This window comes from Bombina bombina, chromosome 10, assembly GCF_027579735.1.
Source record: "Bombina bombina isolate aBomBom1 chromosome 10, aBomBom1.pri, whole genome shotgun sequence".
Classification (NCBI taxonomy): domain Eukaryota; kingdom Metazoa; phylum Chordata; class Amphibia; order Anura; family Bombinatoridae; genus Bombina; species Bombina bombina.
In genome coordinates, this window is record NC_069508.1 from 13,569,211 (window position 1) to 13,588,809 (window position 19,599).

General features: G+C 41.5%; 1 protein-coding gene across 4 annotated transcripts in view; it reads left to right on the top strand.

The window, feature by feature from the left end:
- NEK7 (NIMA related kinase 7) overlaps nucleotides 1-19,599 on the top strand; it is a 247,263-nt gene that overhangs the window by 76,035 nt on the left and 151,629 nt on the right. The window contains exon 2 of one of the 4 annotated variants that reach the window (XM_053693803.1): nucleotides 2,165-2,212. The exons of 2 other annotated variants lie outside the window; for them this stretch is intronic. Coding sequence is in view for 1 of the 2 variants with exons in the window: in XM_053693801.1 (XP_053549776.1) it covers nucleotides 2,203-2,205 (3 nt within the window). In the remaining variant the exon portion in view is untranslated. The remainder of the gene's footprint in view (nucleotides 1-2,164; nucleotides 2,213-19,599) is intronic. One more of the 4 variants, XM_053693801.1, reaches the window with a different exon arrangement.

The window sequence follows — 19,599 nt, forward strand, 5'->3', positions numbered from 1 at the left end:
AGGCGGATTTTTTCATCCGGGGGAGTGGGAGCTCCATCCGGAGGTATTTGCCCAGTTGATCCAACTTTGGGGCAAACCAGAACTGGATCTCATGGCGTCTCGTCAGAATGCCAAGCTTCCTTGTTACGGGTCCAGGTCCAGGGATCCCAAGGCAGCGCTGATAGATGCTCTAGCAGCGCCCTGGTCCTTCAGCCTGGCTTATGTGTTTCAACCGTTTCCTCTGCTCCCTCGTCTGATTGCCAAGATCAAGCAGGAGAGAGCTTCAGTGATCTTGATAGCCACGCAGGACTTGGTATGCAGATCTGGTGGACATGTCATCCTTTCCACCATGGACTCTGCCGCTAAGGTCTCTTCAAACATCCAAATCTAATTTATCTACGTCTGACTGCTTGGAGATTGAACGCTTGATTCTATCAAAGCGTGGTTTTTCTGAATCTGTCATTGATACCTTAATTCAGGCTCGAAAGCCTGTCACCAGGAAAATCTATCATAAGATATGGTGTAAATATCCTCATTGGTGTGAATCCAAGGGTTACTCATGGAGTAAGTTCAGGATTCCTAGGATATTATCTTTTCTCCAAGAAGGATTGGAGAAGGGTTTGTCAGCTAGTTCCTTAAAAGGACAGACTTCTGCTTTGTCTATTCTTTTGCACTAATGTCTGGCTGAGGTTCCAGACGTTCAGGCGTTTTGTCAGGCTTTAGTTAGGATCAAGCCTGTGTTTAAACCTGTTGCTCCGCCATGGAGTTTAAATTTAGTTCTTAAAGTTCTTCAAGGGGTTCCTTTTGAACCTTTGCATTCCATAGATATTAGCTTTTATCTTGGAAAGTTCTGTTTTTAGTAGCTATCTCCTCGGCTCGAAGAGTTTTGGAGTTATCTGCTTTACAATGTGATTCCCCTTATCTGATTTTCCATGCAGATAAGGTAGTGTTATGTACCAAACCTGGGTTTCTTCTAGGGCTGCAACAACTAATCAGTAAGTTTGATCATTGTCAACCAATCTCATTATCAATTAGGTGGTCAGCGATTAGTTGGTAAGTTGCACAGCACCAGCTGCTTTAATCTGATGATCTACTGCAACTAAGATTGTGCAAAAAAAATTGAATTTATTTATTTTTTTAATCTTTTTTCTATCCGATTAATCGGACATTAGTCATCCGATTAATCGGATAGAAAAAAAAATAATAAATGAAAATGTTTGCACAATACAATGTGCAGGAGTTCATCGGATAGAAGCAGCTGATGCTGTGCAATTAACCAACTAATCGCTGACCACCTAATTGATAATGAGATTCTTTGACAACTATTTTTATGATCAATCTTACCGATTAGTTGTTGCAGCCTTTGTTTCTTCCTAAGGTGGTATCTAATAAGAATATCAATCAGGAGATTGTTGTTCCTTCACTATGTCCTAATCCTTCTTCAAAGAAGGAACGTCTATTACACAATCTTGATGTGGTTCGTGCTTTAAAGTTTTATTTACAAGCTACGAAGGATTTTCATCAAACATCTGCTTTGTTTGCTGTCTACTCTGGACAGAGGAGAGGCCAAAAGGCTTCGGCAACTTCTCTTTCTTTTTGGCTAAGAAGTATAATACGCTTAGCTTATGAGACTGCTGGCCAGCAGCCTCCTGAAAGAATTACAGCTCATTCTACTAGAGCAGTAGCTTCCACATGGGCTTTTAAACATGAGGCCTCTGTTGAACAGATTTGTAAGGCGGCGACTTGGTCTTCGCTTCATACCTTTTCTAAATTCTATAAATTTGATACTTTTGCTTCTTCGGAGGCTATTTTTGGGAGAAAGGTCTTACAGGCAGTGGTGCCTTCCGTTTAAGTTCCTGCCTTGTCCCTCCCTTCATCCGTGTCCTAAAGCTTTGGTATTGGTATCCCACAAGTAATTGATGAACCCGTGGACTGGATACACCTTTACAAGAGAAAACAAAATTTATGCTTACCTGATAAATTTATTTCTCTTGTGGTGTATCCAATCCACTGTTGGGAAGGAGAATATCCCACAAGTAATGGATGAACCCGTGGACTGGATACACCACAAGAGAAATAAATTTATCAGGTAAGCATAAATTTTGTTTTACATGAAAGCAAATATCTTTTAATTATCACTTTTAGAGAACAAAACATTCTTTCATGTCTTTTTAACTTTTTATAGAAACAAATCCCCTGAGGAAAAGAAAGAACAAAGCAAACATGGTAAAAGGCATGTAGTATCTGAATATACCTCACCTACTTTTTGTTTTTTAATTTGTATTTTTAGACAATGACAAATATGTTGTAAAAGGGATTACAAAAGGTCCATTCCATTCTTACCTTTAGCATTTGGTGATGTATTCAAGCCCTTATTGGGCGTAAATGATTGAAGTAGTGAAGCACCGAAATTTCGGCCGCAGAAAGTTTCGGCCGAAAATGGCATTTTTTGTTATTTCGGTTTTCGTTTTTTGCCTTTTATTTTCATTAAAATTATTGTGTAGCATATTTCAAATTTGATTCCAGCCTAGAGCTGCTGTTTGAGTTCATTACTTGACTTACTGTTTTGCATATAATAGTTTTCTAGGACTATACGTTATTTTGATAATTGGTAACAAAACAAAAACGGTTAAATCTGATTCTGTTACACAGAACTAAATAAAGAATAATACTAGCGATGCACCAAAATTTGGGCCGACGAAAATGTGCAATTCAAATTTCGGCCCAAAGAGGACCAAAATGGCTAAAAATGTACAGCCCTCCCATGTTCTATTGAGTTAGCATAAGCGGAGCAGCACAGCACTGGCATGGTACACAGAGCACACACATAAGTACCATGACATCCTGTTCTATTGAGTTACATGTCTATCCTTAGCATAAGCGGAGCAGCACAGCACTGGCATGGTACACAGAGCACACACATAAGTACCATGACATCCTGTTCTATTGAGTTAAATGTCTATCCTTAGCATAAGCGGAGCAGCACAGCACTGGCATGGTACACAGAGCACACACATAAGTACCATGACATCCTGTTCTAGTGAGTTACATGTCTATCCTTAGCATAAGCGGAGCAGCACAGCACTGGCATGGTACACAGAGCACACACATAAGTACCATGACATCCTGTTCTAGTGAGTTACATGTCTATCCTTAGCATAAGCGGAGCAGCACAGCACTGGCATGGTACACAGAGCACACACATAAGTACCATGACATCCTGTTCTATTGAGTTAAATGTCTATCCTTAGCATAAGCGGAGCAGCACAGCACTGGCATGGTACACAGAGCACACACATAAGTACCATGACATCCTGTTCTATTGAGTTACATGTCTATCCTTAGCATAAGCGGAGCAGCACAGCACTGGCATGGTACACAGAGCACACACATAAGTACCATGACATCCTGTTCTATTGAGTTACATGTCTATCCTTAGCATAAGGGGAGCAGCACAGCACTGGCATGGTACACAGAGCACACACATAAGTACCATGACATCCTGTTCTATTGAGTTAAATGTCTATCCTTAGCATAAGCGGAGCAGCACAGCACTGGCATGGTACACAGAGCACACACATAAGTACCATGACATCCTGTTCTATTGAGTTACATGTCTATCCTTAGCATAAGGGGAGCAGCACAGCACTGGCATGGTACACAGAGCACACACATAAGTACCATGACATCCTGTTCTATTGAGTTAAATGTCTATCCTTAGCATAAGCGGAGCAGCACAGCACTGGCATGGTACACAGAGCACACACATAAGTACCATGACATCCTGTTCTATTGAGTTAAATGTCTATCCTTAGCATAAGCGGAGCAGCACAGCACTGGCATGGTACACAGAGCACACACATAAGTACCATGACATCCTGTTCTATTGAGTTAAATGTCTATCCTTAGCATAAGGGGAGCAGCACAGCACTGGCATGGTACACAGAGCACACACATAAGTACCATGACATCCTGTTCTATTGAGTTAAATGTCTATCCTTAGCATAAGCGGAGCAGCACAGCACTGGCATGGTACACAGAGCACACACATAAGTACCATGACATCCTGTTCTATTGAGTTACATGTCTATCCTTAGCATAAGGGGAACAGCACTGGCATGGTACACAGAGCACACACATAAGTACCATGACATCCTGTTCTATTGAGTTACATGTCTATCCTTAGCATAAGCGGAGCAGCACAGCACTGGCATGGTACACAGAGCACACACATAAGTACCATGACATCCTGTTCTATTGAGTTAAATGTCTATCCTTAGCATAAGGGGAGCAGCACAGCACTGGCATGGTACACAGAACACACACATAAGTACCATGACATCCTGTTCTATTGAGTTACATGTCTATCCTTAGCATAAGGGGAGCAGCACAGCACTGGCATGGTACACAGAGCACACACATAAGTACCATGACATCCTGTTCTAGTGAGTTACATGTCTATCCTTAGCATAAGGTGAGCAGCACAGCACTGGTACACAGAGCACACACATAAGTACCATGACATCCTGTTCTATTGAGTTACATGTCTATCCTTAGCATAAGGTGAGCAGCACAGCACTGGTACACAGAGCACACACATAAGTACAATGACATCCTGTTCTATTGAGTTACATGTCTATCTTTAGCATAAGGTGAGCAGCACAGCACTGGCATGGTACACAGCACACACATAAGTACCATGACATGATGATATTTGAAACCAGCAGAGCCCTTTTTTTTTTTTTTTTTTTTTTTAAGAAGGAAACCAAAGTTCTGAATAGTGAATATAGTAATCAAAGGAGGATAAGTAACATGTTTATAATCACTTGATACTATCAGACACAGCCTTAAGTACACACAGTGAATAACTATAAGCCTTGTATACAGTGCTCATACATCAGCCTCATGTGTGTAGACATTCTATTCGCCTGAGGCAAATGTGCGTGCACACTATATATGCATAAGCCCCAAGCTTGCGCACAGTTGGTACAAATTAGCACCCACCAGACAGTGTATACAAAAAAGCACAGTAATTTTCTATAACCACCTTGCACGTAAGGTTGTAGCTAAGTCCGGTGGTCCTGGTGGTAGGTGACAGGCAGACTCCATTTGGGGCTCCAGACATATAATCTGACGGGTCAGTGTGAGACCCGAACCAGGAACTAGGCGGAGATACGATGAGAGACGATCAGGTGGAGCCACGCACATTGCACGGATAACTACACCCAAAAACAAAACACATGTCCACCTCGTATTGTTGTCTGGCTATAACCACGCTCTCCCTTATAGAGTTCCAGTTTCACTGCAGATCACGCCCTACGGTACAAGTGACCACGTCCATTTGTTGGAGCTTTCCCGCCTACAAGCTCTCTCAGCTACACACACACACTGTAGTTAAAAAAGAAAAAAACAGTTTTGGTTTCGGTTTTCAGCCAGAGGCATCCTGAATTTTCGGTATCGGTTTCGGTCCAGAATTTTCATTTCGGTGCATCTCTAGATTGAAGATCCAGTCTTTCATATAGCTGAATAACCTAACTGAAATTAATTGCATGTATGAACAGGATCAATATACATTATGAACCACAGCAGATAAATAGCAGTACAATGCATCCTGTCTGTAGCCAGTAAAAAAACTATTGCACCATGTGAAATAGAAGTCTCACTTGATGGAAAGGTTCTAAATGGCGCATGAGACTGTTGCACCATGTGAAATAGAAGTCTCACTTGATGGAAAGGTTCTGAATGGCGCATGAGACTGTTGCACCATGTGAAATAGAAGTCTCACTTGATGGAAAGGTTCTGAATGGCGCATGAGACTGTTGCACCATGTGAAATAGAAGTCTCACTTGATGGAAAGGTTCTGAATGGCGCATGAGACTGTTGCACCATGTGAAATAGAAGTCTCACTTGATGGAAAGGTTCTGAATGGCGCATGAGACTGTTGCACCATGTGAAATAGAAGTCTCACTTGATGGAAAGGTTCTGAATGGCGCATGAGACTGTTGCACCATGTGAAATAGAAGTCTCACTTGATGGAAAGGTTCTGAATGGCGCATGAGACTGTTGCACCATGTGAAATAGAAGTCTCACTTGATGGAAAGGTTCTGAATGGCGCATGAGACTGTTGCACCATGTGAAATAGAAGTCTCACTTGATGGAAAGGTTCTGAATGGCGCATGAGACTGTTGCACCATGTGAAATAGAAGTCTCACTTGATGGAAAGGTTCTGAATGGCGCATGAGACTGTTGCACCATGTGAAATAGAAGTCTCACTTGATGGAAAGGTTCTGAATGGCGCATGAGACTGTTGCACCATGTGAAATAGAAGTCTCACTTGATGGAAAGGTTCTGAATGGCGCATGAGACTGTTGCACCATGTGAAATAGAAGTCTCACTTGATGGAAAGGTTCTGAATGGCGCATGAGACTGTTGCACCATGTGAAATAGAAGTCTCACTTGATGGAAAGGTTCTGAATGGCGCATGAGACTGTTGCACCATGTGAAATAGAAGTCTCACTTGATGGAAAGGTTCTGAATGGCGCATGAGACTGTTGCACCATCTATTTGTCTGTATACAAGATAACGGAGTACTATAAATGAAGATTTCCTTGTACAAAGAGAAACTTTGGGATCTCTAGTGATCTTGCAGTCTTACGTAGAGATGTCAATCAACCAGTACAGTTAATGTAATAATTTGATTAAAGGTGTTGTACAGACCTATCTACACGGCTTAAAGGGGCATTCAACCCAAAAATGTTCTTTTGTGATTCAGACAGAGCAAAACATTTTTATAAAGGTTCCAATTTACTTCCATGATCAAATTTGCTTTGTGGCCATGATATTCTGTGTAGAAGAGATACCTAGGTAGCATCTGGATCACTATATGACAGGAAATGATGCTGCCATCTAGTGCTCTTGCAAATGAATAATTCTTGCAAAACTGTTGCCATATAGTGCTCCAGACATAGGCCGGCTCCTAAGCTTACTTCTCTGCTTTTCAACAAAAGATATCCCTTTAAAGTCATATTTGATGAAAGAAGGTCTCTGTCATGGAAGTTAGAGCTGCAGCCACTTATTGAGTGTAGCTACAAAGTACACAAATAGGGCTGCACATCTGAGCTTGAGTGGAAGGTAGTATTAAAGTGTTTGTAAATCATGTAACGTCATTGGCTAAGTATCACATTCAGGCTATAACTGATGGTGGTAGTGTAAGAGAATGTATTATAGAGATTTGCCTATTATTATTGGTGCCTTGTGACAGGCTGTCATTCAGTGACCCCTCTACCCTTTGTTAGTGAAGAGGGGGCTGGGTGCACAGTGCTAGAATTGGGCTGTGAAGTTTGCATACACTGCCCACTGTTAAACAGATTACCTCTAATGAAGTGTCTAATGCTCCACACTCATCAGTCTAATCAGCAGCGGCAGCTTCACCCCGTCTTGCAGAGCAAACTAATGGCCCTCTGGCCCTGCATCACCACTCTGGCCCCCTCTCCCAGGGAGGCGACGGCCCTAACCCAGCCAGACAGTGTGTGATCTGACATGCAAATATAGGTCATTGCATATGTAAATGTGTGATTACAAACCGGCATGCCAAAACACATTAGCAAGAGCTTTGACTCAGCATGCGGCTGTCACTGCGTCTTACGGACTCTTGCTAATGTTTGTCAACTTCAGATATGTTTCCAAAGTGGAGAAGAGGGTGCTGTGTTGTCTAATCACATTGCATTTTTATACTTATCCATTTGTGTCTGGGCTTGCAGAATTTGTGTTAAACAATAATAGCCATACCTAAATTTGTCTATTTTATATCTGACTTGTAGCCAGTTTCCCAAAAGTTGCGCAGGGGGTCCTGCTTTTTTACCCAGCCTTAAATATATATTAGCCCCAAAATACATTGCTTCTGAATAGATTCTGAGAGTCTAGACTCCTGCAAATGTAATCAGTGAGGTAACATTTTCCAGTGGAAAAAGCTGCACTGTTCCAAATCGCTAGTGCTTCATTTATGACAATTGTCTCTGCAGATAAGTGACCTTAAAGGGGACATAAATGCACAGTATATATCAGTTGTATAGTACCACATTGAAAAAGATCTGCAGAAACATAGCTTTTACAGATATTTAGCATTTTAGAGAAATGTACTTTGTTTTACACTCCAGAGACATGCTCCTTTATTTTTTGGGCAAAATAAATAGTGAATCTGCAACTTTTTTTACTACATTTTATGGCTGCAACTAACGATTATTATCATAATCGAGTAATCGGCCTATTATTTTTTCGATTAATCGGATAAAAAAAACAAATATAAACTTCAGACTAAAACTTTACAACTTTACATTAACCCCTTAATGACCACAGCACTTTTCCATTTTCTGTCCGTTTGGGACCAGGGCTATTTTTACTTTTCTTCAGTGTTTGTGTTTAGCTGTAATTTTCCTTACTCGTTTACTGTACCCACACATATTATACCGTTTTTCTCGCTATTAAATGGACTTTCTAAAGACACATCTACAACCACCAAAAAACACCCATGCTAAATAGTTTCTAAATTTTGTCCAGAGTTTAGAAATACCCAATGTTTACATGTTCTTTGTTTTTTTTTGTGCAAGTTATAGGGCCATAAATACATGTAGCACTTTGCTATTTCCAAACCACTTTATAAAAAACAAATATAAACTTCAGACTAAAACTTTACAACTTTACATTAACCCCTTAATGACCACAGCACTTTTCCATTTTCTGTCCGTTTGGGACCAGGGCTATTTTTACATTTCTGCTGTGTTTGTGTTTAGCTGTAATTTTCCTCTTACTCGTTTACTGTACCCACACATATTATATACCATTTTTCTCGCTATTAAATGGACTTTCTAAAGATACCATTATTTTCATCATATCTTACCATTTACTATAAAAAAAATTAAAATATAAGGAAAAAATGGCAAAAAACACACTTTTTCTAACTTTGACCCCCAAAATCTGTTACACATCTACAACCACCAAAAAACACCCATGCTAAATAGTTTCTAAATTTTGTCCAGAGTTTAGAAATACCCAATGTTTACATGTTCTTTGCTTTTTTTGTAAACTATAGGGCCATAAATACAAGTAGCACTTTGCTATTTACAAACCACTTTTTTCAAAATTAGCGCTAGTTACATTGGGACACTGATATCTTTCAGGAATCCCTGAATATCCATCGACATGTATATATTTTTTTTAGAAGACATCCCAAAGTATTGATCTAGGCCCATTTTGGTATATTTCATGCCACCATTTCACCACCAAATGCGATCAAATAAAAAAAAAAGTTCACTTTTTCACAATTTTTTTCACAAACTTTAGGTTTCTCACTGAAATTATTTACAAACAGCTTGTGCAATTATGGCATAAATGGTTGTAATTTTTTCTCTGGGGTCCCCTTTGTTCATAAATAGCAGACATATATGGCTTTGACGTTGCTTTTTGGTGATTAGAAGGCCGCTAAATGCCACTGCGCACCACACGTGTATTATGCCCAGCAGTGAAGGGGTTAATTAGGGAGCATGTAGGGAGCTTTTTGGGGTAATTTTAGCTTTAGTGTAGTAGACAACCCAAAGTATTGATCTAGGCCCATTTTGGTATATTTCATGCCACCATTTCACCGCCAAATGCGATCAAATTAAAAAAAAAAAGTAAAATTTTTCCAAATTTTAGGTTTCTCACTGAAATAATTTACAAACCTTTTGTGCAATTATGGCACAAATGGTTGTAAATGCTTCTCTGGGATCCCCTTTTTTCAGAAATAGCAGACATATATGGCTTTGGCTTTGCTTTTTGGTAATTAGAAGGCCACTAAATGCCGCTGCGCACCACACGTGTATTATGGTCAGCAGTGCAGGGGTTAATTAGGGAGCTTGTAGGGGTAATTTTAACTTTAGTGTAGTGTAGTAGACAACCCCAAGTATTGATCTAGGCCCATTTTGGTATATTTCATGCCACCATTTCACCGCTAAATGCGATCAAATAATAAAAAATAGTCAACTTTTTCACAAACTTTAGGTTTCTCACTGAAATTATTTACAAACAGCTTTTGCAATTATGGCACAAATTGTTGTAAATGCTTCTCTGGGATCCCCTTTGTTCAGAAATAGCAGACATATATGGCTTTGGTGTTGCTTTTTGGTAATTAGAAGGCTGCTAAATGCCACTGCGCACAACACGTGAATTATGCCCAGCAGTGAAGGGGTTAATTAGGTAGCTTGTAGGGAGCTTGCAGGGTTAATTTTAGCTTTAGTGTAGAGATCAGCTTCCCATCTGACACATCAGACCCCCTGATCCCTCCCAAAGAGCTCTCTTCCCTCCCCCACCCCACAATTGTCCCCGCCATCTTAAGTACTGGCAGAAAGTCTGCCAGTACTAAAATAAGGTATCTTTTTTTTCTTCTTTTTTTTATAGCATATTTACATATGCTGCTGTGTAGGATACCCCCCTTAGCCCCCAACCTCCAAGATCCCCCCCAAAACAGCTCTCTAACCCTCCCCCTCTGCCTTATCGGGGGCCATCCTGGGTACTAGCAGCTGTCTGCCAGTACCCAATTTGCAAATAAAAATGGTTTTATTATTTTTTTCCCCGTTTTTTCTGTAGTGTAGCTCCCCCCCCCCCCAAGGCAAATCCCCAACCCCCTCCCAGATCCCTTAGATTACTTTTTATATGGATTTTTCCCCCTTTCTCCCACTTCTAAAATTTTTTTTTTCTGTAGTGTAGCGGTTCCCACCTGCTCCCTCCCCGTGCACGCACCCGCCCGCCTCCTCCCATGCGCGCGCCCGGTGTTCCCGATCCCGCCCCCCCCCTCTCTGACTAAGAAGCCATTGATGGCCGCCCATCCACCAATGAATGCGGCCATCGATGTCCGGTGCAGAGTGGGCCACAGAGTGGCGCTCTCTGCACTGGAGGGGGTAAAAATTGTTATTGCAGGATGCCTCGATGTCGAGGCATCCTGCAATAACCGGAAAGCAGCTGGAAGTGATCAGGATTGCTTCCAGCTGCTTTCCAGACTGAGGATGTGCAGGGTACGTCCTTGGTCGTTAAGTGACTTTTTTTAGAGGACGTACCCTGCACGTCCTCGTTCATTAAGGGGTTAAAGTGAATGTCAACTTTGATGAATCAGTGTCCGTTTTTTAAAAACCCTATTAAACAGGGGCACTTTCATTCATCAAACTTTACATTTCACTCGTTTTGTTAAAATACTTACCTTTTAATCTTGAAAGCCGCTCCAGCGCTTCCCCCACCCGTCGCAAGCCTCTTCATATGTTAAAAATTACGAATCCGGCTTACTCCAATCACGACGTTGCCTCAGGCAATGATTCCCCTGGGGGGAAGCCGTGATTGGAGGATGCCGTATTCGTCATTGCTGACGTATGAAGTGACGAGCGGCAGGAGGGGGAATCACTGGAGCAGCTTTCAAGATTAAAAGGTAAGTATTTTAACAAAACGAGTGAAATGTAAAGTTTGATGAATGAAAGTGCCCCTGTGTTTAATAGGGTTTTTAAAAAACGGGGACTGATTCATCAAACTTGACATTCACTTTCACACAAATGTTTGTCCAATTTTTAAACAGCAGAACAAATTTTTATAATTAAAGGGACATTAAACCCAAAAAAATTCTTTCATGATTCAGACAGAGAATACAATTTTAAACAAAATTCCAATTTATTTCTATTATCTAATTTGTTTCAATATTTAGATATCCTTTGTTAAAGAAATAGCAATGCACATAGGTGAGGCAAATATGTGCAGCCACCAATTGGAATCTACTATACAGGGAGTGCAGAATTATTAGGCAAGTTGTATTTTCTCCAACATAGGTGTGTCCGGTCCACGGCGTCATCCTTGTGGGATATTCTCTTCCCCAACAGGAAATGGCAAAGAGCCCAGCAAAGCTGGTCACATGATCCCTCCTAGGCTCCGCCTACCCCAGTCATTCTCTTTGCCGTTGCACAGGCAACATCTCCACGGAGATGGCTAAGAGTTTTTTGGTGTTTAAATGTAGTTTTTATCCTTCAATCAAGTGTTTGTTATTTTAAAATAGTGCTGGTATGTACTATTTACTCTGAAACAGAAAAGAGATGAAGATTTCTGTTTGTAAGAGGAAGATGATTTTAGCAGACGTTACTAAAATCGATTGCTGTTTCCACACAGGACTGTTGAGATGAAGTAACTTCAGTTGGGGGAAGCAGTTGGCAGACTTTTCTGCCTGAGGTATGACTGGCCACATTTCTAACAAGACTTTGTAATGCTGGAAGGCTGTCATTTCCCCTATGGGGACCGGTAAGCCATTTTCTTAGATTAAGTAAAAGAATAAAGGGCTTTATAAGGGCTTAAAAAACTGGTAGACATTTTTCTGGGCTAAAACGATTACTTTGCTAAGCATATTTGGCAGATTATAACTCTTAATAGTTATTATAATCTTGGGGATTGTTGTTAAAAAACGGCAGGCACTGTATGGACACCTTTTTCAGATGGGGGCCTTTTCTAGTCATAGGCAGAGCCTCATTTTCGCGCCACTAATGCGCAGTTGTTTTTGGAAAGCAAGGCATGCAGATGCATGTGTGAGGAGCTAAGAACCACTGAAAAAGCTTATAGAAGGCGTCATTTGGTATCGTATTCCCCTCTGGGCTTGGTTGGGTCTCAGCAAAGCAGATACCTGGGACTGTATAGGGGTTAAATGTAAAAACGGCTCCGGTTCCGTTATTTTAAGGGTTAAAGCTTTCAAATTTGGTGTGCAATACTTTTAAGGCTTTAAGACACTGTGGTGAAATTTTGGTGAATTTTGAACAATTCCTTCATGCTTTTTCGCATATTCAGTAATAAAGTGTGTTCTGTTTAAAATTTAAAGTGACAGTAACGGTTTTATTTTAAAACGTTTTTTGTGCTTTGTTGACAAGTTTAAGCCTGTTTAACATGTCTGAACCATCAGATAAGCGATGTTCTATATGTATGAAAGCCAAGGTTTCTCCCCATTTAAATATATGTGATAATTGTGACATAGTGTCCAAACAAAGTAGGGACAGTGATGCCACAGATAATAATATTGCCCAAGATGATTCCTCTAATGAGGGGAGTAAGCATGGTACTGCATCATCCCCTTCTGTGTCTACACCAGTTTTGCCCATACAAGAGGCCCCTAGTACATCTAGTGCGCCAATACTTATTACCATGCAACAATTAACATTTAAATTTAAATTAGAACATCTCCGCGCACTGCTTAAGGAGGTATTATCTACTCTGGATGATTGTGACAATTTGGTCATTCCAGAGAAATTATGTAAGATGGACAAGTTCCTAGAGGTTCCGGTGCCCCCCGATGCTTTTCCTATACCCAAGCGGGTGGCGGACATAGTAAATAAGGAGTGGGAAAGGCCCGGCATACCTTTTGTTCCTCCCCCTATATTTAAGAAATTATTTCCTATAGTCGACCCCAGAAAGGACTTATGGCAGACAGTCCCCAAGGTCGAGGGGGCGGTCTCTACTCTAAACAAACGCACTACTATTCCCATAGAAGATAGTTGTGCTTTCAAAGATCCTATGGATAAAAAATTAGAGGGTTTGCTTAAAAAGATGTTTGTTCAGCAAGGTTACCTTCTACAACCAATTTCATGCATTGTTCCTGTCACTACGGCAGCGTGTTTCTGGTTCGAAGAACTAGAAAAGTCGCTCAATAAAGAATCTTCGTATGAGGAGGTTATGGACAGAGTTCAAGCACTTAAATTGGCTAACTCTTTTATTTTAGATGCCGCTTTGCAATTAGCTAGATTAGCGGCGAAAAATTCAGGGTTTGCTATTGTGGCGCGCAGAGCGCTTTGGCTAAAGTCTTGGTCAGCGGATGTGTCTACCAAGACAAAATTGCTTAACATCCCTTTCAAGGGTAAAACACTGTTTGGTCCTGATTTGAAAGAGATTATTTCAGACATCACCGGGGGAAAGGGCCACGCCCTTCCTCAGGATAGGTCTTTTAAGGCTAAAAATAAGCCTAATTTTCGTCCCTTTCGCAGAAACGGACCAGCCTCTAATTCTACATCCTCTAAGCAAGAGGGTAATACTTCTCAACCCAAACCAGCCTGGAGACCGATGCAAGGCTGGAACAAGGGTAAGCAGGCCAAGAAGCCTGCCGCTGCTACCAAAACAGCATGAAGGGATGGCCCCCGATCCGGGACCGGATCTGGTGGGGGGCAGACTTTCTCTCTTTGCTAAGGCCTGGGCAAGAGATGTTCAGGATCCTTGGGCACTAGAAATAGTTTCTCAGGGTTATCTCCTGGAATTCAAGGAACTACCCCCAAGGGGAAGGTTCCACAGGTCTCAATTATCTTCAAACCAAATAAAAAGACAGGCATTCTTACATTGTGTAGAAGGCCTGTTAAAGATGGGAGTAATTCATCCAGTTCCAATAGGAGAACAAGGGATGGGGTTTTACTCCAACCTGTTCATAGTTCCCAAAAAAGAGGGAACATTCAGACCAATTTTAGATCTCAAGATCTTAAACAAATTTCTCAGGGTTCCATCGTTCAAAATGGAAACCATTCGAACGATCCTTCCTACCATCCAGGAAGGTCAATTTATGACCACGGTGGATTTAAAGGATGCGTACCTACATATTCCTATCCACAAGGAACATCATCAGTTCCTAAGGTTCGCTTTTCTGGACAAGCATTACCAGTTTGTGGCACTTCCATTCGGATTAGCCACTGCTCCGAGAATTTTCACAAAGGTACTAGGGTCCCTTCTAGCGGTTCTAAGACCAAGGGGCATTGCAGTAGTACCGTACTTGGACGACATCCTGATTCAAGCGTCGTCTCTGTCAAAAGCAAAGGCTCATACGGACATCGTCCTAGCCTTTCTCAGATCTCACGGATGGAAAGTGAACATAGAAAAAAGTTCTCTGTCCCCGTCAACAAGAGTTCCCTTCTTGGGAACAATAATAGACTCCTTAGAAATGAGGATTTTTCTGACAGAGGTCAGAAAATCAAAACTTCTAAGCTCTTGTCAAGTACTTCATTCTGTTCTTCATCCTTCCATAGCGCAGTGCATGGAAGTAATAGGATTGATGGTTGCAGCAATGGACATAGTTCCTTTTGCACAAATTCATCTAAGACCATTACAACTGTGCATGCTCAGACAGTGGAATGGGGATTATACAGACTTGTCTCCGACGATTCAAGTAGATCAAAGGACCAGAGATTCACTCCGTTGGTGGCTGATCCTGGACAATCTGTCACAGGGAATGAGCTTCCGCAGACTAGAGTGGGTCATTGTCACGACCGACGCCAGTCTGGTAGGCTGGGGCGCGGTCTGGGAACCCCTGAAAGCTCAGGGTCTATGGTCTCGGGAAGAATCTCTTCTCCCGATAAACATTCTGGAACTGAGAGCGATATTCAATGCTCTCAAAGCTTGGCCTCATCTAGCAAAGGCCAAATTCATAAGGTTTCAATCAGACAACATGACGACTGTTGCATATATCAACCATCAGGGGGGAACAAGGAGTTCCCTGGCGATGGAGGAAGTGACCAAGATAATTCAATGGGCGGAGGATCACTCCTGCCACTTGTCTGCAATCCACATCCCAGGAGTGGAAAATTGGGAAGCGGATTTTCTGAGTCGTCAGACCTTCCATCCGGGGGAGTGGGAACTCCATCCGGAAATCTTTGCCCAAATAACTCAATTATGGGGCATTCCAGACATGGATCTGATGGCCTCTCGTCAGAACTTCAAGGTTCCTTGTTACGGGTCCAGATCCAGGGATCCCAAGGCGACTCTAGTAGATGCACTAGTAGCACCTTGGACCTTCAACCTAGCTTATGTATTCCCACCGTTTCCTCTCATTCCCAGGCTGGTAGCCAGGATCAATCAGGAGAGGGCTTCGGTGATCTTGATAGCTCCTGCGTGGCCACGCAGGACTTGGTATGCAGACCTGGTGAATATGTCATCGGCTCCACCATGGAAGCTACCTTTGAGACAGGACCTTCTTGTTCAAGGTCCATTCGTACATCCGAATCTGGTTTCCCTCCAACTGACTGCTTGGAGATTGAACGCTTGATTTTATCAAAGCGTGGGTTTTCAGATTCTGTAATAGATACTCTGATTCAGGCTAGAAAGCCTGTAACTAGAAAAATTTACCATAAGATATGGAAAAAATATATCTGTTGGTGTGAATCTAAAGGATTCCCATGGAACAAGATAAAAATTCCTAAGATTCTATCCTTTCTACAAGAAGGTTTGGAGAAAGGATTATCTGCAAGTTCTCTGAAGGGACAGATCTCTGCTTTATCTGTTTTACTTCACAAAAGGCTGGCAGCTGTGCCAGACGTTCAAGCGTTTGTTCAGGCTCTGGTTAGAATCAAGCCTGTTTACAGACCTTTGACTCCTCCCTGGAGTCTTAATCTAGTTCTTTCAGTTCTTCCGTTTGAACCCTTACATTCCGTAGATATTGTTATTATCTTGGAAAGTTTTGTTTTTGGTTGCAATTTCTTCTGCTAGAAGAGTTTCTGAGTTATCTGCTCTGCAGTGTTCTCCGCCCTATCTGGTGTTCCATGCAGATAAGGTGGTTTTGCGTACTAAGCCTGGTTTTCTTCCGAAAGTTGTTTCCAACAAAAATATTAACCAGGAGATAGTTGTACCTTCTTTGTGTCCGAATCCAGTTTCAAAGAAGGAACGTTTGTTACACAATTTGGACGTAGTCCGTGCTCTAAAATTCTATTTAGAGGCCACTAAAGATTTCAGACAAACATCTTCTTTGTTTGTTGTTTATTCTGGTAAAAGGAGAGGTCAAAAAGCAACTTCTACCTCTCTTTCTTTTTGGCTTAAAAGCATTATCCGATTGGCTTATGAGACTGCCGGACGGCAGCCTCCTGAAAGAATCACAGCTCATTCCACTAGGGCTGTGGCTTCCACATGGGCCTTCAAGAACGAGGCTTCTGTTGACCAGATATGTAAGGCAGCGACTTGGTCTTCACTGCACACTTTTGCCAAATTTTACAAATTTGATACTTTTGCTTCTTCAGAGGCTATTTTTGGGAGACAGGTTTTGCAAGCCGTGGTGCCTTCCATTTAGGTGACCTGATTTGCTCCCTCCCTTCATCCGTGTCCTAAAGCTTTGGTATTGGTTCCCACAAGTAAGGATGACGCCGTGGACCGGACACACCTATGTTGGAGAAAACAGAATTTATGCTTACCTGATAAATTACTTTCTCCAACGGTGTGTCCGGTCCACGGCCCGCCCTGGTTTTTTTAATCAGGTCTGATGAATTATTTTCTCTAACTACAGTCACCACGGTATCATATGGTTTCTCCTATGCATATTTCCTCCTGTACGTCGGTCGAATGACTGGGGTAGGCGGAGCCTAGGAGGGATCATGTGACCAGCTTTGCTGGGCTCTTTGCCATTTCCTGTTGGGGAAGAGAATATCCCACAAGTAAGGATGACGCCGTGGACCGGACACACCGTTGGAGAAAGTAATTTATCAGGTAAGCATAAATTCTGTTTTTGAGGATTAATTTTATTATTGAACAACAACCATGTTCTCAATGAACCCAAAAAACTCATTAATATCAAAGCTGAATAGTTTTGGAAGTAGTTTTTAGTTTGTTTTTAGTTATAGCTATTTTAGGGGGATATCTGTGTGTGCAGGTGACTATTACTGTGCATAATTATTAGGCAACTTAACAAAAAACAAATATATACCCATTTCAATTATTTATTTTTACCAGTGAAACCAATATAACATCTCAACATTCACAAATATACATTTCTGACATTCAAAAACAAAACAAAAACAAATCAGTGACCAATATAGCCACCTTTCTTTGCAAGGACACTCAAAAGCCTGCCATCCATGGATTCTGTCAGTGTTTTGATATGTTCACCATCAACATTGCGTGCAGCAGCAACCACAGCCTCCCAGACACTGTTCAGAGAGGTGTACTGTTTTAACTCCTTGTAAATCTCACATTTGATGATGGACCACAGGTTCTCAATGGGGTTCAGATCAGGTGAACAAGGAGGCCATGTCATTAGATTTTCTTCTTTTATACCCTTTCTTGCCAGCCACGCTGTGGAGTACTTGGACGCGTGTGATGGAGCATTGTCCTGCATGAAAATCATGTTTTTCTTGAAGGATGCAGACTTCTTCCTGTACCACTGCTTGAAGAAGGTGTCTTCCAGAAACTGGCAGTAGGACTGGGAGTTGAGCTTGACTCCATCCTCAACCCGAAAAGGCCCCACAAGCTCATCTTTGATGATACCAGCCCAAACCAGTACTCCACCTCCACCTTGCTGGCGTCTGAGTCGGACTGGATCTCTCTGCCCTTTACCAATCCAGCCACGGGCCCATCCATCTGGCCCATCAAGACTCACTCTCATTTCATCAGTCCATAAAACCTTAGAAAAATCAGTCTTGAGATATTTCTTGGCCCAGTCTTGACGTTTCAGCTTGTGTGTCTTGTTCAGTGGTGGTCGTCTTTCAGCCTTTCTTACCTTGGCCATGTCTGAGTATTGCATACCTTGTGCTTTTGGGCACTCCAGTGATGTTGCAGCTCTGAAATATGGCCAAACTGGTGGCAAGTGGCATCTTGGCAGCTGCACGCTTGACTTTTCTCAGTTCATGGGCAGTTATTTTGCGCCTTGGTTTTTCCACACGCTTCTTGCGACCCTGTTGACTATTTTGAATGAAACGCTTGATTGTTCGATGATCACGTTTCAGAAGCTTTGCAATTTTAAGAGTGCTGCATCCCTCTGCAAGATATCTCACTATTTTTTACTTTTCTGAGCCTGTCAAGTCCTTCTTTTGACCCATTTTGCCAAAGGAAAGGAAGTTGCCTAATAATTATGCACACCTGATATAGGGTGTTGATGTCATTAGACCACACCCCTTCTCATTACAGAGATGCACATCACCTAATATGCTTAATTGGTAGTAGGCTTTCGAGCCTATACAGCTTGGAGTAAGACAACATGCATAAAGAGGATGATGTGGTCAAAATACTCATTTGCCTAATAATTCTGCACTCCCTGTATATGCTTTTCAGGAAGGAATATCAAGAGAATGAAGCAAATTAGATAACAGAAGTATATTAGAAAGTTGTTTGAAATTGTATTCTCTATCTGAATCATGAAAGAGAAAATTTGGGTTTAATGTCCCTTTAAGCAAAACAGTTTCAAAAGAGGTAGAACTACCACTGTTTATCACATTCTGTTATTCACTCTTTCAGAAACTTTGCATTAAAAAGCAAACATGTGCACATGCCCCTGTCTGAGGCTGGCTCTCTTTTCGCATGCTATTTTGTCTGTATCAGAGAAGAGGCGCTCAGATGGTGTTGAGGTGCTCGAGATACATAAGTAGGGTTTTGACAATTTCACCAAGGTAGTATATTTATTATTGTTAACTCTCCACCAATGAAAAGGGTTCTCCTCCTTGGCAAGGGGGACTTCCTTCTAACATAAAAATATCTTGAATATCTATATGCAATGGTAAATAACCAGCTATAAGGTTAGAGAAAAAATATCTAGTCCGCTCTTAAAATAACAGATATACATATTACAATTAATTAAAAATATAACAAAACGAAAAAGCTTGACATTATATCATGCAAAGC